Source organism: Lipophrys pholis, assembly GCF_963383615.2.
Source record: "Lipophrys pholis genome assembly, chromosome: 1".
Classification (NCBI taxonomy): Eukaryota; Metazoa; Chordata; class Actinopteri; order Blenniiformes; family Blenniidae; genus Lipophrys; species Lipophrys pholis.
In genome coordinates this window covers 14,980,219-15,005,237 of record NC_137635.1, presented here as the reverse complement: position 1 = coordinate 15,005,237, position 25,019 = coordinate 14,980,219, and the positions used below count along the sequence as shown (strand labels likewise).

Genomic DNA, 25,019 nt, shown 5'->3' with positions numbered 1-25,019 from the left:
TCTCTCTTTATCTCATAACTCACAATCACCCCCAAGACACCAAAGGCCAAGTAGTTACTTGACATGTCACTGCCTCTCCTGCTTGACAAATGTGCCGTGATGGTCTCAGCAGGGACTGGGAAGGGCAAGGGGTCGAGATGGACTTCATATCCAGTTCATTTTGAAATGTGATAGACAGTGAACCTGCTGAGGGCTGCGGCGACCCCGCACGCTAAAAGGCAATAAGAGATCCCATTTTATTGAAGTAGTACTCGCTGAAGCTCCGACAGAACTCGCCTGGTTTTCACTCTTGTTCTCTCGCTACAGAGCCGAGGAAACCCGCCGGCTTTAAAGGTAATCTTTCCCTGAAAATCAAACAGCATGGCATTTTCATCGCATGTCACATTGCAGGAGTAAAGAGAAGAAAAAAACAGAACAAAAACAAAACAACAGAGAAGCAATTCCTCTTCTTGTCGACAGTTCATTGACATACCAACCGACTCCGTGTGCAGGCTGTTGGAAAGCAGACTTCCCTTTGAGAGGAGGCGGAGGGCGAGGAAGAGGTAGAGGAGGAAGAGGAGGGTCCGTATATTGTAAGCACGGATAAGCACAGATTTTTCTGATGTCTTCTTAAAATAAAAGAAGTAACATCATCAAAACTGCCTTTATCCGCGCCTTTATAGACCAGCCCTCCTCTCCACTGAGACGGACAACAGTCGAAGAGCACGTACACCACTGAGGTTAGCACATTCAGTTGAGCAAAGAGGACGACACAGAGAAAGGTCAAACAGTTCAAAACATACATTTTTCAAAGGGCAGGTGTTGAGTGAGATGAGACCAGTTTGGGTTTTAAGGCACAACACAGTGGAAGAAATACAGAATACAGTGTGGGCCAGCAGCAACAAACATCAGGAGGTACACAATGTTCTTTACAAACATCTTTTTTTTTTCTTCTGTCAAAAGTTTTTTTTTTAGTTGAACACAAAAACTGCAGTGTCGTTGAAATCTTCCTCGTGGCAGAACCACATAGGGGTGTGACGGTACATGGATTGTGACGATTAAGATAAAGGATCAGCCAAATCCAACACAAATCAAGGCCTTGGTGAATTCCAACTGTTTTAGTTGGTTTTTAAACGGAACCAGGTTCAGACCAAACTAGTGAGAGATTCTGGCTTGACAAAGGCACAACAAACCCAGGAGGACTGAGGTCACACAGGTCCCCTCTCATATGTGTTCCTAATCCCGGAAGATTAGTTGAGTTATCTCCCGGAGCTGTCAGAGGTGGAACGTCTCAATCCGTCATCAACGCTTCTGCCACACAGATAAGTCTCTTTGTTCAAGGAGCTCAAGCTTTGCTGTGCTTTAGATCGAGGAACGCATTCATTACAGAGTTTGGGTGTTGTCGAGCTATTTATGATCTCTTTTATTATTTTCTTGGCGGGAAATAGATCAAGACTTAAGTTTCCTGGTAATCGCACAACTTACACTGAAGTTTCTCCTGCTGTTGGTTATTAGTCCAACAGAACAAAATAGTCACTTTTCATATGTTTTACAGCTTAGATTAAGAAAACAAGATGGCAGCCAGCTTGTTGAACATCATCTCGGGTCTTTATGTAAAGCTATAGGCTATCCAGGCAAGCTGTTCCTTCCTGTTTCCAGGCTTTATGCTAAGCTACACTATCCTATTAGTGAAAATTGTACAGCTCATATTTGGCCCAGAGAGTGTCCCAAGGGACATTAACAGTGTGGATCTGTCTTTTTAGTCTTTGCCAGAACTGAGCCAGAAGTATACCGGCTCTGGTCCGTATTTTACTTATTGACTGTGACAAGACAGTATGAACCCTGGTATTTTTGAACCGCAGGCCCTGGTGGATTCAATTTTAACTTTTTACTTCTTTGAAAGCAGGCTGATGATTTTTGCGTACCGTTCCAACCCTATAACCAGACACGAACCACACTGCAGTCATCACAGACAGTAGAGGCTAAACATCGAGGGGAGAATCCACAGGTTAGGTGTGATAGATCAACGGTAAGGCACTGCACTACTATGAACACTTCAGGTATAAGCTGCCTCCAAACACTGTCTTTCCGCATGTTAGCGCCACCAATCAGTTAACAGGTTATTGAGACAAAAATCCAAAAAATTATAAAGAAGTGGTTAGAGGCAACTTTGACCCTTTAAACAAAGAACAGCCATCCCTACCATGGTGACTCTGGGAGCGGACCGGCCAATGTGTTTCTCCTAGAAAACAGAACCAAGTGGTTATTTATTAGACGGTGCTCCGCAAGGCGATAATGTAACAGAAAATGCAATCACACTCAACAGGCAGCAGTTACTGTTTTTGCATTGTAAAGCAGCAATATGGTTACAATCACAACATCAGACTTGTTCAGAAACGAAATTGTCAATTTATATGAAAATAAGTTGGGTTTTTTCTTCTGCTTTTCTTTGCACTGAACAACAAAAGCGACGACAGCTTTCGAATGTGGACGGCGACCACATACATGGACACGTTGAGCACAAGGCTGCAGGAAATAGGAAACAATTTGCTGATGCCACCTGACACACAGCATTAGTGCCCTCATTGGTACACACACTTTTACATGTATAGGTAGAGAATAGCGTTGGGTGTCGGGAGACGACAGAGAAGCTCGGGTTTCAAAGATGAAACGAGTGGATTGGGGTAGGAAGAGAGGAGGAGAGGATAATGAGAAAAAGGGGAGGAGGTGTAAAAGTCAAAGTTGTTCCCCGCACACCCGACACCACAGGGCTCCAGCCATGCAGCACTTTGATCCATCACCATCGATTTACCATCGGCTTCCCATCGCAGGCCACCTCCCACGCAGCAGCGTGCTGCTACGAGGCCGTGCTTGGCGGCCTCAGCGGTGACTCTGGCTCTGACCCGGAACCTCGCCTGACTGAAATTAACTTCTACAGGATTGTGCTGCTCGCACTGAAGATTCACGCTGATGAGCGCAAATTGGCAAGGTTTCTCTCCCGACACAAGTGCGCTGATAACTGAGATTTACATGAAATCCCCACTGAGAGAGCAATGCAAACAGCGCGTCTCAATGCTGAAATGCTAAGGCACACACACACACACACACACACACACACACACACACACACACACACACACACACACACACACACACACACACACACACACATACACATACAAACACACACACAGTGCACGCACCCTTCAGACCGCTGTATTCTATCCACTGGAGTGCACCCTGCTTTTCTCTCCTGTATCCCTTCCTTAATCCAGTAAAGCTCTTCTCATCCAAACAAGAAATTGGAGTATTGATTTCACATTTCAAGAGAACTTTGCAAGTTTAAAAAAGAAGAAATAGAACATTGGTTGTTTTGGGGGGGATAAAGCTAAGAAGGAAAAAGCCCTGGAATGACCCGTGGTGTCTAGTGTGCAAGTACACTAACTAGTTTTGTTCTATAAAAGGACTTACTTCAGTAGTTACTAAAAAGAAATTGTACACTGTTTTTGTGTCCTGGTTCTGAGCGTTTGTAATATTGTGCTCATAGGCTGTATCATTGCTATGTTGCTGTGACACATTAGCTGAGCTGGGCAGAAAGAGATCTGTAATCTGGATTAATCAGTTTGTGACAGGAATGGATTGATGAACTCATGACGACATGAAGCAGCACAACACCCTGACATAAACTAGCAACGCACAGGATAGCCTAAAGCCCGTTCACGCAAAATGGATCAGTTTTACGTTTTTGTTCCAGGAAAGTATTACCTCTACTCTGCAAAGTTTTGAGAATGATGTTCGTTGACGCAGAAATGGCAGGAATGACGAAAACTATGTCATTTTCATCTCTGGCCACTAGTGGGTGCTGTCGTATGTTTTTATAAAGAAACCACACACATGTGAACAGAGAACAATACACGCTATGCATGGCGAGTACATGGACATTTGTATGGATAGAAGACAAAGTTGGATTGTTATTACAGTGACTGTCAACTATGAAACTACCGAGTCCCTGAAGAATCTGGACTGGGAGTCACGACACATTGTTGTTTAGCAGTAGACAGGAGGTTATTTAAATAGTAACCATTGACATTGTAGGTTTGACTAAGGCTGACAATTGCTTTATTTTCAACTACATCGGTCAGTACACAAACTTGTTACCTTTTTTTTTTATATTGTAGAATGTGGCCTTTTTCTGAAAATCACTTTTCAGATTATTTTTTCGTAATCTTTTTTCTAAGTTAACAAAAATAATTTCTAGCCATAGTGGCTAACATACAATTCCTCTGTATGATGGTCACATTGTGTCTTTTGAAATAATGTGATAAATTGTGGTACTCACGTGACAAAACTCTGTCTCTTTTGGAAACATTTTGATTTCCTATTCACCTTCGAAGACTGACATGTCACACAGAATCGGTTTCTCCTTTGTCCTGCCATTCGTATTACATAGTCCATTAGAATTCACAAGACATGTAAATATAGTAAAATCTGCTCATTCAACCTATACAATAATTTTCACATTAAACTGCCCCATGTAATGACTTATTATGACTATTAATTAGGTTTAATGCTACGTGTCAGTATTTATTGCTCTTTATACCATGTTTTGACTGATTATTCCTATTAAGTTGGATGTAATCCTTAAATCTGTCTTCTGAAAAGAATAGTAACAGACTCTGATTCATTGCTGCCTGCAGCTGACGTAAATAATGAGCTCATATTTTTCTAAAAACTCGAGCTAATTAAAGCAAACATCTGTCTGATGAATGCTTGATACCAAACGACGTCGAACGCCAGAATGAGACGGGATGACTTTGCAGGGTTTTGAATAGCGGATCTTGTTTTTACTATGAGCAGCCTCAAGCTGCAGCACACTGGTATTGATCGGGAGCTTGTGAAACCCCTCTGTAGATTAATCATGGTAGTGTTGACCTCCCGAGGCGGGGTGGTCCGTGCCTCGCTGCACCCACAGAGGAAGGCCACCAACTAAAAACCTGCAACATGTTAAGCGCAGTTACTGTAGATTCCGAGTTGATGACCTTGAGTGGTGGTCTGGTCAATGGTGTATCGACGGGCTGGTAAATCCATCAGATATGTAATGCACAGCTGACATATTGATGGTTACGGAGGGTTTTTCTCTCCAGGGAATGCACCGGAACGCAGAAGATTCCTAACAGCTGGTCAAAAGGTGGATAATGAGCACAATGCAGGGTTGGAACACGGCGAACCTAAAGACATCAGTTCAACGCCTGGGAAAATGTGACTCCTGTAAACCTGCAGCTTCTGCAGCAGCAGAATGAATTCCTTTAGCTTTGGCTGAGGTAATGCAGGTAATTCATCTCTTTGTGACCCTGCTGTAAGAGCTGCGAAAAGACTAAGCTGATACATTCGTGCTCGTTCAGTTTTTTTCCCCCCGGCCTGCTTGGTTATTTGGAAGCAAAATGTGACAAGGAACCTTGATGCCTGAGCATTAGTTACATTTCTCCTGACTCAACATTATGCAGCGGCGTTTCCAGTGAACAGGAACTTAAGGGGGGGCTACACGTTTCTCTGCATTGCGCGAACAAACACTCGTTTCATTGTCCTGTAACACAGTCAGTTATCTTGACATGCAATTTTCTCGTGGCGCAGGCAGAGAAGTTAAATCAAAAGGCTTAAAACCGACTGTCAGAGCAGGTATGGAATTCAGAAGGATGAGGCCTTTAGAGCAGGGTAACAAATAACATAAGTGCAGCTGGCAGCTGAACCGTAAACAGTGTCGGTGTTGCTCCTTAATTGGAATAGGACTGTGTTTTTACAGTCAAGTTCACATGCTACACCGACATTCACTCAGCACGAGTCATGCCGGCTCAATCCAGCAGAAATCCCTCACCCTCCGGTGCAAGAGCACTCAAGGGGGGAAAAGACAAAGGCGAGTGCAAGGTTTTGGGAGCGGTGGGTGGTCGAAGGAGACCTCCTCACCGCATCAAAATGTGCTCGCCAGCACCGTCGGTGCTTAACGATGTTTGCTCTGATTGTTCAGGCCAAGGTAAACTTGCTCTGCAAGAGCTCCGCTGCAATTTCCAGCCACCCCTACCCCGACAGGCCTTGACATACCAGCTGGAGCTATCTGCCCAAAATCAATGATGTGGACTCAAATGTCAGCCGAAAATGTGTCGTGTGCAATAAACACAAACCCGAGGTGAGGAGAATAATAACAGCTGGGACTGGCTGAACTGTATAGTTTTGATCCTCATGGAGGAGAATCTCATTTTAAATGTACATGGAGGTAAATATTTCTGTCTACCAATCAACACTGCATCTCATTAATATTGCGACTCCAGGATGGTAGTACTGTCTCCAGAGGCTGCTGCCATGCTTTGATGTATGTTGCAATAACGTTAACATTTTCTTTTTTATGACTGCAAGACTCGCAGTACATATTAACACACAATCTAATGTATGTAACATCTCGTAAAAAATGTTACCTAATGGTATCGGTGCCGCCTGAGAGCTGAAGCCAAACTCAAATAACCCATTCATTAATTCATTGCTGCAAATGGATCATTGTAATAAGCAAACACTTGGTTTTAGGGCTGGCGTTCGCCGGCTTTACTGCTTTACAGATCAGAACTCTGAAGTTCCATACACACCAATCCGAGTCTGTTGTCTGTGAGAATGTAGGACCACTGACAAGGACCTTCTGTAGGAAAAATATAATACACGATAATGCAAATATAAGTTGCACCTATTCTAAAATATTCTTTTTGTAAGTAGCTTTCACTTCGACTTATACCTCAACACCAGAGGGAACGCGCCCTCATAATCTGCAGGTGTTACAATTGAAAGACATTACAGATCAAGATAATGTTCAGAATTAACATAATATTTGCTGCAACATGTCTCACAACGTATTTTACAACAGGATAGCACTCAATATACAACCCTGAAGTAAGATACCACACAACAACCACCAAGTGCAAATAGTACCTCCAGCCAGATACCACACGAAAGATATGCCAGCACAATTAGCAGTGACAACAAGATACCAGCCCTCACATGCCCCGATCAATTACCAACCACTGAAAGGTACCACGACATTGTTGGACTTTCAACAAGACACGAGAAAGCAAACATTCAATTCAATTTAATTTCATGTCATTTCCCTAGCAACAAATATGGCACAATCATTTCAAGGCACTTCTATAGAAAAAAACAACAACAATTAGACAAGACAGTGGGAAGAAAAAAATCCTTTTTAACAGGAAAAAACCTGCAGAACCAGACTCAGAGCTGGAGACTTTCTGCTGTTCCAGTTGGCGTTAGGGGATAGAAAGACAGAAAAGGGTACGACTGACAAACATATTTTCAATCAATTACAGTAACTCTCAACCTCAAAACGACCAAGTCCCAGGAGACTATTTACTGCTTCTTTCATTGATGCACAAATGGAGCAGCACCTGCATTTTAATTATATGAACATATAATGACAAATAATACTGTCTGTCTGTCTCTGTCTGTCTGTAGCAGCGTTTCAGAAAAGTTGTGTTTTCCCCCGTTTCCACGTAAATGGTGTTGGAGCGTTTTCAAACAGTTCCACTTTGGAAGCCTTCTCCAAAAAAGTTCTACTTTCAGTGGTTCTGAGCACCGTTGTCATGTAAACGGACACCCAAAATGCAAAGTTTAGCTTTTTCACTTAGTCTCCCTGATTCCTGCGGGATGTTGGCAAATGTTGATGAAAATCAAATATGTTAAAAAAAAACAAAAAAAGAGCAACTTTAGGATGTAATTACAGTACAGGAGTGCGAGTTCTGATTTCCAAAATGTGCACTTCCTTCTCATCTGCCACCCTGGTTGTTGATTTCTTTCAATCAACACCTCACTGAGCGAAGACGCGCTCGGCTCCTCGCTCAGCTAATCACGCTGCATTAGCATATTAACAAATCAATTGGCACGAAGGAGCGAATCTCTCTGTACCTGTGGCAAAACACTGGGTGCAATATTATGTGGCGCACTGAATGTGAGATTCGGTACACACACACACACACACACACACACACACACACCTCCTTCCCCCCACCCCTCCACTGACACATGCCCAAACACCCCCACCCCCCACCCCCACCCCCCACCAATCCCCCCGCCCCGCTGGGTGTGTTGGATTGCTATCAGTCCCCGAGAAAGCTGCTTACATAACCCACGCTGCCAGCTCCCGGCCCACGTCAGCCTCCGTATTAGACGATAGGATCTTAAATGGCTTTTTGACAATGTTGTATCTCACTTGCAGTTTATGAGGATCGAGGCCACTTGCGGGTGCGCGGGTGAGAAAGAGCCGCCGCCATGTGAAACAAGATGGAAAAATGAATAGAAGTGGTGGGGCGGGGGTGATGTTGATGGGATTGCCGTGCACAGACGAAGATCGAGGCTCTTCGGCCAACCTGAGAGGCAGACAATAGCGGTGATTCATTTACCTCACAGCTTCTGCACTCGTTTCGTTTCAGACGTATTCTCGAGGGCTGGAAAATAACGACGTTAAATATTCATGCTTAACTGGTTCAGGGGTTGGGATTGTAAAGCATGAAAGCCGATCGTGATGCGATTAACAAAAGCTGAGTACAAAGTTGCCAGAGTTTACCAGTCCTCTTGCAGGAGTAGAAGAGAGAAAGAGAGGGGGAAAAAATGCTTTCTTCATTAACTCTCCATCTCATACAGCAATCCCCCAAGCTCAAATAGAGCAGGGCGAGCGAGCAAGGGAAAGATTAAGAGAGGGAGAGTGAGAGCGCAGATTCGATAAAGAAGGGGAGAGTCTTATTTCAGTGCTTCACACACTGCTGCATGATCAAAGTAGAAAATGCTGTTTTAATTCCAAGAATCATATCTCATCTCCTGTCCACAAGCTCATTTTAGAGAATTATGCTGCAGGACAGAAAGGGGAAGAGAAGAAGTGGAGACACTCAGATGAAGCCTCCAAAATCACGCCTGGCTACGACGCTGTGCTTAATGCTCGGCTCCGGTCAGCACTGTAAACTACCTACGAGGGTTTTAAACAGGCGAGAGTGACCTTTGCTTCAATCCTGCGATACTTCGCTGGATTGCAGCCACAGCATGGGGAAAGTCCCATTTCCCATTTCCCAACAAGTGAGCCCCCCAACATCTACAGATAATTCACTAAAAAGTAAAGCGGTAAACAACATGTTTGAATCAAAGTCTTGTTTTGCATTAGTGAATTTAACATTGGCGTTCATTGAGTTCTGAACTCAATTACCAGTTGGGAAATTCCCACTTCTGATTTCAGACTGTTAACGTTACGGCTGTGCAATATTTTGAAATTTTATGGTCATTGTAATACCAAAATTGTCAACGTATGCAATGAAATACTACAATACTCAACATTTCTGCACGTTTAACTAATATTGTGCGGCCCTTCTTCGAATGATAAGTAACAGGAAAAGAGGCTTCACTTCTGCGTATCTTGTTGCCTCCTGCTCTTGGAATACTTCCTCTTGAGATTGTAATTCTTTAATCATAACATCGCAAAAAAAAAAACAGTATGGATGCATCTAACAAAGCCATTGTTGTCCTAGTTTTCTCATTGTATAGACAAGAACGTCATAAGCAGTGGCACCAATGTCGTGTGTGGTTTATACGACTAATTGAAATGGTCGAGAAAAATTCAGCATTCCAAAAAAAAATCTAAACATTGTTTAGGATATTGTGCTTTGTCCTCAGACGATCGTCAAGATGCTAAGTACACACTAGAATTTTATAGCATTTTTGCAATATGTAAGGTGAACTCCAACTCTGTTCCATTATATATTTGTCAGAAAATGAGAAAAGTCTGTTAGGTTCCCTTTGTATCTACAATGTTTTAATGGCAGTAAATGTTTCTGAATGAGCTGGCAGGACTACTTCAGAGTGTAATGGATGGGTTTGGGTAGCACCCAATACTCCCACTTGACTGAGGCCACAGCTTTAGCAGCTGATGCCTGCCTTCTATCAAAAAATCACAATAAAAACCAATCCTCCAAGGTAGATGAATGGCCACAGGAAGACACCTGATGTTGGGCTGCATAGCAGAGATGATCATGGAGCCGTGACCAGCCCGGAAAGGAAAAAAGAAAAAGAATACCCAGCCCTTTCAGCTTCTGGCAGAGACCCAGATACCTGCACATCCATACATTACTCCCCCCATTCAACAGTGCAATCACTCTCAGCAGGGGCTCCCGTCCTCACTCATTACAGCCAGTTAATTCTAAACTCATTAACAATGGAGCCGTAACAATGGTGCGTACAAAAGCAGAAGGTGTGGGTGGATTGCCTTTGCGCAGGAGAGAGCGAGGTGGGGGGATGCGGGGAGGGGAGAAAAAGGATTGCCAGCTTTTTCATAATCAACTGCCAGTCATTTGCTAAGATAAAGGCTTCTTTAAGTCTGTATAAGGGAAAGAAGCCCACTGCAATTTAATTACCATTTTTGCCAGAGTTTTACAAAGGAAACATAAGTATGCAGTGTCATGACTACGGAGGATTGGCTTCATGAATAGAAATGTGTTTCTACAAAAGACAGAGAAGAGAGTCAAATTAAAGCCTTGACATATTCATTGAAAGTTGCAAATTTCTTCGCGTCTCCTCTGGCCTCCTGGTTGAATGTGGAATAAAAATGACAATAGATTAGTGTGACTATAAACTGATTTGGAGTTGATATTTTGGCTGAACTTTTGTACCCTTGAGGAATTTGATTGGCCTTTTGATAGTTTGGTGAAGCTGAACCAACTTTCACTATTGGGAGGACTGTGGCCACTGGGGTGACTGTGTATTGGGGCAACTTCGACTACAGGGACATTTGTGGCAGTTGAGGTGACTGTGGGTATTGGGTCAAATGTGAGTATGTGGACATTGAGATGATGCTATAAAAACTGTGTTGAATGACTGCGGATATTGGACCAATTCAGGCTATTGGAACAACTGTGGCTATTGGGAAAACCGCAGGTACTTTGGCCTCTGTGTGTATTGGGGTGACTGTGAATTTAAGAACATTGTGGGTATTGGGGTGGCAGTTCCTCTGGTTGGTATATGTCATCTTCCAATTACAAAGTTGGTGGTTCATTCTACAATTTTCGCCCCGTCTATATATTGATATGCCCTCGGGGCAAAATACTGAGCACAAACTCTACTCTCGCGCCCTCACCTTGAATCAGTTCAGTCTATTCATTTATTTATTTAATCATCAGTGAAACATTCTAAAGTGGGATTGTGGGATTCCCGGGAATGGCACGACGCGTCGACACAGATCCGAGCATCAGCCTGGGGCTGAAAAGCCGACAGCACTTGACGAGGTGTGCACAATCCGCTGGCGGCACGAGGTGAGAGCGAGACAAATCTGAATATTGACTGAGGCCGTTTAATCCACCCCGGGACCTATTGATATGTCAATCATCCTGCTAAATCTAGTAAAGTGTGGCGGCCTCGCGAGCGGAACAGTGGCCCAAGGACACTGCTCTTCTCTGTCGTGTTTTAATTGCTGTTGGCACCGTGCGCCCGTGACTCATGGTAATGAGTTAATGAAGTCATTGAGATTTAGTGAGCAGCCACGGGCTACGGACTTCCTGCCGAGAATAGTGTGCCTGTTCAATATGGCTTTATTAACATTTCAGAAAAAAGTGCCACCGGTCACATCAGCTGCACTGATCACGGCAATTGTGATTAATTTCATGGGCTGCCTGGATCCGACCGGCGGGACCTAGGTGGGGTGGGGGTAAGCTCAGGAAGAGCTTTATGGCGCTATATGAGGGCATTTTAATGTTTTATCATGATTGGATCTCACAGGGAAGTAAATCCCTTTCTCTTTGAGACCTTTTTTTTCCCCGAGTCAGTTCAAACAAAACCACATTCAAGTGCCTGTGAAAGTCGTCTCCTTTATATTTAATAAAGTAGAATTAATGAGGCTTTTTATCCATGCTAGCAATAAGCTGCCATGATGGCAAAGACATCCAACACCTTATTGCAGGCAACAAAAAGAAAAGAAAAAAAAAAACAGCACCCGAGAGCTGAAATGATAGAAGAGTATTGTGATTTTTACTAAAGGCAAATCAGTGTTTGTAGGACTGACATGTCATTACACCTGAACAACATTAGAGCTGTGGGTTTCTTTAAGATACAGCATGCTAGAGCATATATATGTAGTGTTTCTGCATTGGTTGGAAGCGTGAATTTATTTAAAAGTAAAGCATATTTTTTGCTGCTTTAGCAGTCACTGTCCTTTGTATGGAAAGCTTGAATTTCAACGGCCTGCCCAAGATAACTTGGACAAATAGGTAGGTGCAGATAAGAATTAACCACCAACCTTGGGAATGGAAGACCACCTTCTTGATTACCTGAGCCTGAGCAGAGTCTGTGGTTTTCTCTGTGGTCCTACTGAGATGGAGTGAATGGATCCTCTCACTCAGAGTCAAACTCATTTAAGTTGAGAGCAACAAGGAGTCCAATTTGATCCTGAATTGGCTGAACCAGTAGGATGAGAGCAGAATACCCTATGAATAGCAACAATTCTACGTTTTTTTACTTTGTTTCTGATTTGATTGCAAAGAAACAAGTCCAATTCGAACACAATGCTTTAGTACTGGCGAAAAATACAATAGAATCCCCCAAATCATTTCTTAGATATATGGCTTTTTGGAATTTTTCTGAAAATTACTTGACGGGATGAGTGCTTCATCTGAACTTTGATGCTTGCTTGTACATTGTTTTACAGTTCCTTCAAAGGACAGTATTACTTTTGTAGTGAACTGAGTGTATCTGCATAGCATCATGTTAACATGCTAATATTAGCATTTAGCCCTTTTAACCAAAAACAAAAGGCACTTGTTTTTTTTTTTTCTATGAAATAGATCCGGAATGTCAGCAAAACAGTGGTAATGGGAAAAGTTTCATTTTTTAAAAAGGTTTCTTACACTCCTTGTTAATGAGATTAAACAGAAGAGGATGTTGTGTAAAGGTGAGCTTTCACACAGAAAGTGTTTTTTTTTTTTTATTACACAGTGGTTTCCTTCATTCCTTCATTCCAGCTGATGCTACACACTTGTTCTTGTACCCGTCCTTTGAGAATCTCTGCTTGTTATATATACTCTCCTAATGTTTCTGCTGCTTTTGATTATTTCTATCCTAATGTTATGTCGTTTACATGAGTTTACTGCTGGCTGATGAAGGTATCAGTGAGTGATTATTATAAGACAGAAAGTAATAGTGTATCCCCAAGCTTGGGTGTAACTAAATCATCAGTGGCAATCACGCTGCCAAGTAAAGAGCATCCCTGCAACTCTAGTTTAATCAGTCATTAGGAGACACTAAGAGTTTGGCTGGGATGTAAACGTGAGCGAGCGAGAGCAGGCGGTAAGGGGGCTCTGAAGGGGGGGGCGCCGAGAGACCTGCCGCGACTCTGAAAGACTTCCAAAATTTCACAGGCTCCGACAGCAGCAGAGGCTGAAATGCTCGCCACCAGCGAAGAGAACACAAAGAAACCCTGCATGTCGGCTACACTTTGTCAGATTTCATGTGGGAGACTCTGAAGTCAACTAGAAGTTTCGATGATCTGATGAGACCAAAACTCAACTTGACCCTGAGATAAAATCTCTCCCAGGGGGGTTAGCACTTTGCAAAAACACCATATTTTGTCGTTTCTGCGATAAAGAACACTTTTGGCCTAGCAAACCTGCAATAAAGCAAAGCATTGGAGTTTATTACGGGAAAAAGTGCAAGGTTGCCAAAATGATCCACACACACTCGCAGTCAAAGCATTGCGAGTATTAGATGTCATAAAAGGCTGTTGGAATCTTTCCCTTGTACAACATTTTGTTTTAATTATAACACATTTCAATTCAAATCAAGTTGGCTGTATACTCTAATGAGCTGTAGAAGTTGAAGATTAATTCCGTCTAATCCTGAAAAACTGCAACTTGGCCCCATAACAACAACAACAACACAGGCGGAAAATAAAGCAGAAACGGGCCTGGTGGAAATGCATTCACATATTTCAGATTTGATGTGGGGTAATTGGTTAAAGCTGAGCGATCGGTATTGTGTACGAGCGGCTGAGGTAAGGCGAGCCGCGGTCGCAGGCTTGGGAGATGTCTGACGGAGCCCTCCTCCCATCTAATTAAGTAATAACCCTCGCCCAGAGAAGCCTACAATAAGCTGCGAGGAAAATCTATGGAATTCATTTCCAGAGATGCGGCGGCAATTTGTTCCAAAATGACAAATACTGCATTTGTTAGGTGTCCTCAACATAAATCATCTTCAGAATTCGTTACGGGGTGAACGACCTCGATTGATACTCCAGGTCATTTTACTTTGGTACAATGGGACGTTAGCACATTGAAAGGAACTCCGCCTGTGTACTTGATTTCATTTTTTCAGAATTCATTCAGCAAATCTAGTTTCTCTTGGGGGTAGCTGTGGCTCGGCTGGTGGAGTGGCCGTGTCTCGAACGGGATGTTGCAGGTTTGATTCCCCATCTCCCCCCATGTCCACATGTTGAAGTGTCCTTGAGCGAGACCCTGAAACCTAAAACTGCTTCCATTGGATGGATTGAGCCTTGCATGGCAGAAAATTCTTTTGTTTTTTGGCCAGTGATGGCCCAGAGGTTACAGAAGCGGACGTGGGATCGGAAGTTTGCAGGTTTGAATCCCACAGTGGACAGACCACTCTATATGGTAATCCGCTTCACACGTTTAATGGGTGATAACAATTGTTGGAGTCAAACACTCGATTATGCACACATCTGCTCCATAGACTTACCTCGTCAGGAAGTTTTGGGGGGCAAGCACATGATGCTGGTGTTCAAGACGATATACACTTTATAGATGCATTTTAATGCAAACCTTTGGTGTCAATTCACACTTGGTTTCACTTGCTTCATATAAATCACATTGCATTTGTTATTGTTGCAGTGAAAGACATTATTTGGCAAATCATCAAACCTGATTGCTGCTTGTTGGCAAAACAGGGTCCCTGGAAGGCTGCCCATCAGAAGTAAATGAGCTTTCCACTAAGGGGGGTGGGGGGGTTGAAAACCGAAGCTAAAATGAGTTGTTACTTTAACTGCAAACAAAGGATAATAATCCCAGTGAACAATCAGCTTCAGAACATAAAAACAATACCAGTTTTATCAGTACTATGATAGCATAGACTTAATGTTTTACAACCTGCTGCACAATGGAAGAGCAGCCTGGGAGAGACGAGCCAGCAGATTGTAGGGTGACGATACCTGGGGCTCCTGCATTAGTAGCTGAAATGTTCCCCACTGTGCAAGAATTACAAAAATGCAACACGCACAACTTCCAATGTGCCAGATTTGAAAAGAATGCCGGAGGATGCTCTGGGTTAGCCGAGGACGCCAGCTCACGGCTTTTGTTTGCACGGAACTCATCAAAGTTCCCCACAAACAGTTCTTTGATGGCACGCAAGTGAGACACCTCTTTCTCCTTCCACCATTACTCCGCTGGTATCATGTGGGGAAACAAATTGAAAGATGACTGAAGTGGAAAATGACTGTTAGTATATTGTAACTGGGTATGAACTGGTGAAGCATTGTAATTATGCACCAGAGCCTCGCATGAAATGTTTACCCAGGGAAATGGGCTTCAAGACATGAGCGACGCATACATGTCAATAAATGAAGTACAAAGGGTCTTTATGGGTGTGTTTAATTATTACATTTGGCAGCTCTGGAAGCCGGCATGCTTCCGCTGCCTTTGACAAAGCGTCATATTTCACATTGGCACGCGTTTCAGTCAAATGAGAGGGAGTCAGGTTGATAGATTGGGGGTCCACAGAGATGATGCATTTCTATCGTGATTGCTTTCATAGTCATTACTCACAGCGTGGGGTGATTAGTATCCCGGCGGCTGACACCTTCCCGCCTGCGCCTGCGTGACGGAGTCGTCTCATAGGAGGGTCCATCTCGGAGTTACCTCTGCTGATCTCTGATTGCCGGAGCTCAATCAATGGGCCAAAATAACGGATTATGTGAATTCCTTATCAATCAGCCCTGTCAGAGGACAGGACGTCATGAAGGACAGACCGCAGCCGAGGCTATTTATGAAAGTAGGGCTGGAGGACTTTTAGAAATCTCTCCCAGATCACGGAAGTCATTGTGTTACCTGTCTGAGGTATTTTGGGGAGGGATCCGTCTGCAGCGACCTTGACTGCCCTCCACACGCACACCGCAACTGTGACAGACTTGACCCTCTGACTGAGGTAACATCCACTGGCACCAGCAGAGCTGCCACTGAAAAATTAATTTGCTCCATCTGTATTTAAAAAATAAAGAGCTCAAACAAAGCCCGGTTGTTGGAGTTAATTAGAAAGCAGCTTACTTAGCCCGGTTCTGACACACGTTGTACAGTCGGTGTTTAATTCACTGACTGACATGCTAATAGACAACGTCAAAGTCGTCTTGATGTTGCCGCGAGGCAGCTGCGTTTTCAAGCTTTTCATCCCGCGTGCTTTTACTTTTTTTTTCTTCTTCCCCCGAACCAGAACGCTTTGAAGGATCACTCATTAGATTCTGTCTCACACTTCTAAACGCAGTCTATTCCAGTTCGAGACGTATTGTCAAAGGTTGAGTATTTACATTTTTTTATCCGAGAGCTTGCTTGAATTCAAAATTAAGGGCAGTTCAATAGGCTCTGTCTGTGTGTCATACAACAAGGCGGTATCCCTTTCTGAAATGTCACCTGCCATGAAGGGTTGTGAACCTGTGAGTCTTTACAAGTTTGTCACATTTGAAGACAACAGATCTGCATTTATGAGTCTTAGTATTCCTACAAGTTTTTCCTTAACCTTTTCTTGGTGACTCACCGTGATGCATATTATTAGATTCCTGTGCTCTACCCAGACATCTATTCATCTATCCATCTTCTTTGTCTGTTTTATTGATGTGAGGGTTAGAGATTAGAGCTCATCTATTCTCTACGTTATATAAACAAAAACATCCATACAAAGCCACGCGCCACTTAGCATCTTGTTCCTCTGCTTTCCCACAGTAGGGCGCAGTGGCAACACTAGTTCCGGTTTCTGTAATATACATGTTTTACGATAGCGGGTTGTTAGCCCACCACCGAAACCCCAACCTGGAGGGCCGGGGATCACTCTTCATCTGGTCTCTACCCTTCGACCAAATAGCAAAGTGTCACTCGCAACCATGGGAGTCAGTCTTGAGCTTAGAAGTGGCTCGGGTGATGAGTCGTCGACTCTTAATCGGAGGGATTGCTGGCTCAATTCCCCATCGCACCGCACCCCTGTACACATGCCGATGTGTCCTTAAGCAAGGTAGTGAACCCCAAACTGCTCCCAATGGATGGATTTAGCACTCGCATGGCCGCTGCCTCCATTGGTGTGTGAATGGGTGAATATGATTAACACTGTAAAGCGCTTTGGGGGCAACTCAATGTACTACATATGTAAGTGAAGTCCATTCACCAGAAGTGATGAACAAACAGTGGAAGTTTCCAGAGAGCAGCTGTGGGATGCCTTGAGGTGTTTAACGGCCTCACAGACTGCCTGCAACGCTGCCTCCGATTGTTACTCTAGCTCGCTATCAACATTAGTACTACCTCCTGCTGTCGTCGTTGTACTTTTGTGTGTCTTAATTCTTTTTCTCTAAAAACTATAACTCTTCTTATTGGCCTTTAGTCAGTGTATAGATTAAGAGCTGCACCCTCTGATGAATTGAATGCCAAACCCTCATTCTAATGCAATGGATGCAGTCAGTTGCTTTTTGAAGCACAAGTATCTGTTTTCTTACGTACACAGAGCATTAACTAGGCTTTAGCAGGGTAAACCTTGGACAGGTTGTCAGGACCAAAACAATGAGACCTAGAAAAAAGCCCAGGTAAACTGGTCAAACTCCACATAGAAAGACTCCTGAAGGCCTGAAGTCGGTGCTAACCAGTTTCATATGAGTACATGGGAATGAAGTCTACATTAAGCTGGTAAGATTGACTGCTGCTCTTCGTTGGGAAAAACAAAAAGCACAGTTTTAAACCTTCAATACTGAGAGGGAGAGACCAACAGGGCGTCTTTAAACTCTGCACTTTAGAAGACGTTTCAAAATAAGTCGTCAATAATCAAGTAAGAATGCTGTTTGTGCGCGGATATGAGCAAACCCTAAAGGAAAGTAATAGTATAAAAAATGCTGTTTCATGTTTTTTTATCTCAAGTGTTTCTTTATTTGGTGTAAGGGAGTCGAGAGATATTTCAGAAAGTTTTGTTCTCTTGTTGATTAACAAATCCTGTGTTACTATGGGCGAGGACAGGATACACTCTGAACAAGTCAACAATCCATCACAGGGCCTGATGAAATCAGTCATGCTTAATTTGATGTCAAATTGTACGCTTTGACTCAACCTATGGCCAGACACTGTGAACCAGCTGTACTGGAGATATTCTCAGGACACAAATGTGATGAGGCACAATATAGGTCACCAATCAAAATGTCCTCTGATTGGTTAGTTTCAGCCTCCCTTGATTGCCTCTGAGAAAGCCTGGAGACTTCTCTCTGATCACTGATTTGCCAATGTGTTACTTTAAAGCCAAACACTGGTGGAAACACCCACTTTCATTATTATACAAAATTAGAGGCCTTCAAATTCAAAGTGGCGGAAAGTTTCCCAAGTCTGAGGAGCAGGAAAAGACCGTGGGTTGAGAACCACTAAGTTAAAGCCTGTTTACTCCAACATCTTAAAGCGAAAACGCAAAACCTCTGTTGCACAAAAACGATGCATTTTCACTTGAAACGTGTAAACAGGGTCTTAGATGGACTAAAATGATGGTTGCTCAAAGTGTAAGAATGTCAAGGTGGATGAAGGTGAAGCCAACCACATCATATTGGAAATGGTGACATGTTGAAGACTCTGGAAGTCTTTTTGAGTTTGTCACTTTTTATTCTGTTAACAATCCACCGCAAACGCACAAACGCCGCTGTGGCCAAAAAGCCGTTTCCACTTCTGTTGTTCTATCTATCTCTTTCATTTTCCTCCTTTCCAGCAGGATCAAAACTCTGACACGTCGTCTTCACATGTGCAGACGTATTTTGAAATTCCTTCAGTGTGCGGACGCTCTTTCATGTCCCTCTGCTCCGGCACACCTGACTCAAATGAAACAGTCGTTATCGAGCTTCTGCACAGCTTGATGACAATCCATTTGAAACGAGTGCGCCGGAGCAGGGAGACATCTATAAAACATGCAGGGCAGCCCATCAGTTTTTGAGCCGAGAACACCAGTGAGGTTTTCTTTAGTTAGAAGAATGCAGTTCGGCTGGATCTGTGTTTCAGACTTCAGTTTGTGACTGTCAAGTTGAATCAACACCCAACGTTCCAGCCTGTCAGGTTAGAAGTCGTTTGGGTAAACTCCTAAAAGAAAACACGGTTTATATATTTTTCTGCTATGCTTTCATTTTGTTGCTTCTTTTGCCCTTGGAGCTTCAAACGTTACACAGAAAAAGTTTTAGTCGATAATCAAGTTTTTTTATTTATTTATTTTTTTTCTGAAATCTTGTGACATGCAGTGCTGAAGTCTGGACTGGTTCCATCTTTTCATTTATGCAGACATGAGTAAATACACAAATGTTTGCTTTTTTTAAATTCAATCTAAATTGATCCCATTTGAAATTAACTTCTTTGTATTTTACTCATCATAATCATAGATTATAGTAACTACACAAATTAAGGCCCCTTTTACACGACAACTTTTCAAATGAAAACATCTAATTTTTGCATTTTCTTCTCTATAAGGTTTCGCGTTACATTACAAACATTTTGAAAACAATGTCCGTTTATACGTAAAATGGCAGAAACACTGAAAAGATGTAGTTCGCGTGCCAGGCTATAAGTTGTGACTATTGATTGTTTTTGTGATGAAACCACACACACATGCCTGCAGAGAGCAATACTTTATAAACATCAACAATAGAAGTACATGGACGGACGATAACGTTGGATTTCCATTACGTGGTACCTTATAAGCAGATATGCAACATTTAGCCATCAATGATTGGCAGGATTACGTCATGACCAGAAAAAATTTGCATTAATTCTAACATCAGCAGGCCTGAAACGACTGTTGTGAAGGGTGTTTTCATAAACGTCCAATGGTGCAGGGGATCAAACTTTTATGTTTGTGGACGTGTTAGTTTTCCCCCAAATCTCTACTAAACCAGTGCGACTACTAAACTGACTCACTACTGCCACACAGCAGCAGCATGACGTAAAGCTTATATAGTACATGTGTTAACACCCCCTAAATCTGAAAGTTTGTTAGCTGCTATCCAGCTGCAAACAAGTTTTTCTTGGATATTACTCTCGCCAGAATTGCTCTGTCTCCTTCAATTTCAGCAAAACAAGAAAATGAAGTTGTGGAAATGAGTGACAATGAAGAGTTAAGAACGAGCTGCTGCAATTTCAATCACTTGACAGCTGCTAACCCACACTTGTTGCTATTTGAAAAAGCTACACATTCATGCTGCTGCGTTTCATCTCTGCTCGGGGACCTCTACAACTCACCGGCAAAGAATACTGCTGACTCCTTCATGAATTTGGGACTTCATTTAATCTGATGTTCATTTATTTTTAATGCCTAGCTATTTTCTTTAATCATTCCAATTTGGCCGTGGAGGTTGAGACAATTTACTGCGTTAACCTGTCAGCAGACACAGGCCTTAAAAGCTCTTCAGCCATTAACAGGTGGTGCAAGTGAGACCACTTTAACTAAAATAAACCGAACAGGCAACACGTACAAACTGTGGCAAACTCTCCTGACACTACAGATATGTTTTTCCATTGTACAAATGCATCTGTTCCAGTCAAACTGCATAGTCAAATTCAATTAGAAGACATTAGAGTACATTAGTGATGCCATATTAAATGATTAGAGGGGAGTTACTTCAAAGAACACTTACATAAGACCTGTTTTTTTGGGGGTTTTTTTTGGAAATGAATGTATTCTTTTAGATCCACTGCCGTGCAAATGTGGGGTCCATGAAACCGAGTAGATTTATTTCATTAAAGTGGATTGGAAAAGTGACATTTCCTCCATTAGTGCTCTAAAAATAGAGCCCAAGATGGCTGCCTGGGGTCACTGCATCGGTGAGATTGTTAGTGCGGCTCAACCCCGACGCCACGGGAAGTAGAATGTGCCCTTGGTTGGGTCCTTTTTCTCCGGTGGCGTGGCCAAAGCGACCTTTGGAGAGACGAAGTGCCTCACGTGACCCCGATTATGGAACGTGTGGGTTTTTGATCCCACCTTTTCTCACGCTGTTAATTAAAATCAACCATGAAGTCTGCAGAATCAGTTAGCACTAAAAGGCTAATGAGCTAGCAAAAGGACTTGAAGCCAATGAGCCGCCGGCGCTGTAGATACCATCCTCTGGAAACACTTTCCATTTTTTACTATATTTCCCAGGGGGCACTGTGGCAGCTGCATGGCTGATTCCTCCTGGTTTAATTTAATATCTTCATGCTTCCCTAGATTGCTGTGTCTGGCAGATAGACCACCACAGTCAGGAGAGAGATGGAGGAGGGACCAAGGGGGAGTCAGATGGAGTCGGGCCCGGGATGTGGTCCGACCTTGTTCTGGAGGATGGAGCTTCAGACGGGGGGGAATTCCCCGCGCTGCCCAGGTGGGTTTGCGCACTCAGAAGTAATTCTTGAGATAATTCAATTTAACTTGCAGCAAGCAAATATTGACTCGCTCTCTTGTAAACATTTAATCTCCTTAGAACCGCCGATTCCGGGCGATGAAAGGCCCAAACACTAATTACCGGAGATTACTAATTAAAATTGGAGGCGATTAATAATGTAACATGTCACTTTTTTGCCCGTATCATTTCTTTAAACATCACCTCTTGGCGCAAAGGGAGAGTGTGCCTGAATAATTCGGTCCCGCCGAGTACGAACTAAAGCTACGGGGCGAGCGTGTGATCCGCCCCTCGCGGGGAATAACGACAGGCATGAATTTTATTACCTCTCCCCAGATGGACTGCAAAAAGAGATCTGGGCTGTTTAGACGGAACCTGATGCAATATTGATGGCGCTGGTCAGGCTGGCACAGACAATGCTCCGAGTAGACGGATCAATGCCACATCAAGGGAATGGAGGCAGTTTAGTGAAGGGAGCACAATTGAACTGGATGCAGAGCATCTCTGTGTGGTTTGGAATGGAGAGAAAACCCATGAAACGGAGACTACAACACAAAGCCTCAGCGGGCCGTGCGTTATCGGGAGATGACACTAAGCCGACACGACGGAGAACGCCTCTCACCACCCACCACGACTCCGACTGTCCGCGACTCCACATGCAAACTGTGTTGTTTTTTTTCTTCCCCACAACGTCTCTGTTCACCGGCGTCTCCGTACAACCGGCCGACCGTTGTAATTAAAGACGGAGTAAGCCAGCCGACACAGGCCTGGGCAGCGGGAGTGTTTGCAGTGTGGATACATGGAAGAGTTTTTACACTAACACCTCGAGTGCTTCGCTGTCAAACCTTTGCGCTTCATTGCCCACGGCTGCAGGAGTCGACTTTCTCTGCAGGGTCCTTTTGTGCTTCACTACTATCAGCTGACAGAGGAAACACTGGCCAGAAAATTGCTTCAGTATAAACCGTGCTCAGTAATCTTTTTCTCACAAGTTTCCACCGAAATGGAGTTATTAAATCTAATGGAGGATTTCCATTAGATGATTTAATTGTAAACACTGATTTCGACTCAAAGAGGACTTGAGTGCTCTTAAGTGATTGGAGCCCCGCAGGGTCTTGACGCCGGCTAACAGAATGTGGCTTCATTCTGGTGTTTGAAAGGTCTGCTGTTGAAAGATGGAAAATTGAAAATAGTGGTGCTTGGCATTCTGTTGTTCAGTTTCTACACATAGACAATGTGAAACTTTTTAAGTAGTATAACAATATCAACCCACCACTAGTTGGGAAATCCAACCTTGTTGCCCAAACTGTATAACCAACTGATGTGTATGTGTGCCGTGAAGCAAAAGAGATTTTGTGTTGGAGGAAGTTCAGGTGTGGATCAGGGGGACACTGACGGAGCTTTTGTCCATTCGATGATTTGATTTCAAATCCAGATTCTGATTTAGATACACGACTTGAGTTCACTGAAATGATTGAAGGCCTGCTGGGTCTCAATGCTAATTAATAGAATAATGCTTCAATCATCCATTGTGAATGGATACAATCATTTGGTCATTTTCCAGATGTATCGCACGTCCAATGTAATCCAGTAAGAATCTTGAGATGAGAGTTCCCAAGGGTAACTTTACACCACCAATGAAGCTTTTTAAAAACAAACACAGAATCTCACAGAAACTATACATTTGTCTTCACGTTTTTTCTGTAGCTCTCACAGCATTGGCAAGCCTGGTAATTTGTACGTTAAATAGTACAACAATCGTAAGAAAAATGAATTTGTGGGATGAGCAACAGAGCTTAGTATATATAATGGTCACAGAATGTGCAGCAATGCAAAAAAAACCAACACATTTCTTTCTCAAATAAAAGCCGAGATGGTGCTCTGTTGGCATTCAGAAGGTAAGATTTCCAATGCAAACTCAAGAAGCTCTGCATATACAAAAATGTCCATACTGTCATCATCATCATCATCATCATCATCATCATCATCATCAGTGGTACCATGTGTTCTCAGCCCTCAGAGACCACTATTGAAGGCTTTTTATGATTGTAGATGAAACATTTGTTTTCGGCAAATCCAAGTTTGACCAAGCGCCACAAGTCAAAACCGAGAAGATATGTACTTATTCTTTCATAGAAACAAAAAGTATTGGCTCTACTACACAATGTCCCCGTCGTTCTGTCGTAGCCTAAACTTCAGACCTCACTGACCATAATGTTGTATTCCCATCGCAGAGTTTCTCAAACATCCCTGTCTTCCCTCCACCGCTGTCGGCGCTCCTTTGGGAGTGATGAGTTGTGTGCAAAATAAAACAGACCAGCTCATACACAAGATCTCCAAAGAAAGAGGTAGGGCGAGAGTATCGGCACACTGAGTATCTTCTGTTTCACGCCGGCATATGGATGTTTCAATCCTGCCATATGCGCCTGAGGGGAATTCTCCCTGGAGCTAGCTCTTCCTCTTTCTTCTGCTCCTCCTCGGGGATCTCTGGCCCCCTCCACCACCTCTCCTGTCATCCCAGGCATGCTAAGCTGGGAGCCTTTTCTCTGTTGCGTCCTCCCCTGGCTTCTGTCACCAACCGCTGTCTGAGCGTCTCTGCTGAATCCCTATCTCCCCCCAGCCCCCGCTAGCTTCTGCGGCGCAGTGTGCCAAATGTGAGGTAATTAAGACACAGAAAAAACTCCTCCACTCAGTTGGGAAGAGGATTGAAAGGCTCATATCTGTCAGAAGCGGCAGCATGCGGCTAATTTCGCCTGATCTGAAAGCGTTTCAAGGGTGTGCCAATTACTATGTGCGCTTGCTATAGGCGGCGACATGTGACTTGGGACGGTTTGAAGAGGCGAAAGTTTGCCTGCATCAATGCCACAAACACAACGTGCAGCCCACAGTCAGATATTCACCTTCTTTCAAACATCAGATAGCAGCCAGCCCCCGGTATGAATTTTATTAAATCATATCAGGCGTCATGTCTCCCACCTCTGCTCAAATTAAGATTCCTCCCCGACAACAGCTACATTAAAATTCCTCCAATGAAAGGGAAAAACGCAATTCATGCAACCCACAGACTTCCCTAACAGAGAGGAGATGGGTCATTGTGATTTATGTGCCTGCCTACCCCCTAATAAAACTTCTTAAGTGTAGGTGTCAGTGGTTTTACAGTCACATGATGAACTAAATGCTGCTGCAGTAGTCGTCTGGCCCTAATGGCAATATTATGCCGAGGCATTTCCTGTCATGGTTTAAACTGGAGTGAAAATATACTCAAAATGACGATTTCTGAATGGATGGTACGGTGGAGCAGTGTGATGGAAGGGCCAGGTAGTTAAGGAGGCAAAGGTAAAAGGTGGCTGAAGCTCAGCCGTTGTTCTCATGTTCA

General features: G+C 43.4%; 1 protein-coding gene across 1 annotated transcript in view; it reads right to left on the bottom strand.

Moving 5' to 3' along the window:
• LOC308120397 (shisa family member 6) overlaps positions 1 to 25,019 on the bottom strand; it is a gene marked incomplete at its 3' end in the record, with an annotated part of 87,232 nt that overhangs the window by 22,510 nt on the left and 39,703 nt on the right. The window contains exon 4 of the mRNA XM_080481002.1: positions 2,183 to 2,221. Within this exon, the coding sequence (XP_080337128.1) occupies positions 2,183 to 2,221 (39 nt within the window). The remainder of the gene's footprint in view (positions 1 to 2,182; positions 2,222 to 25,019) is intronic.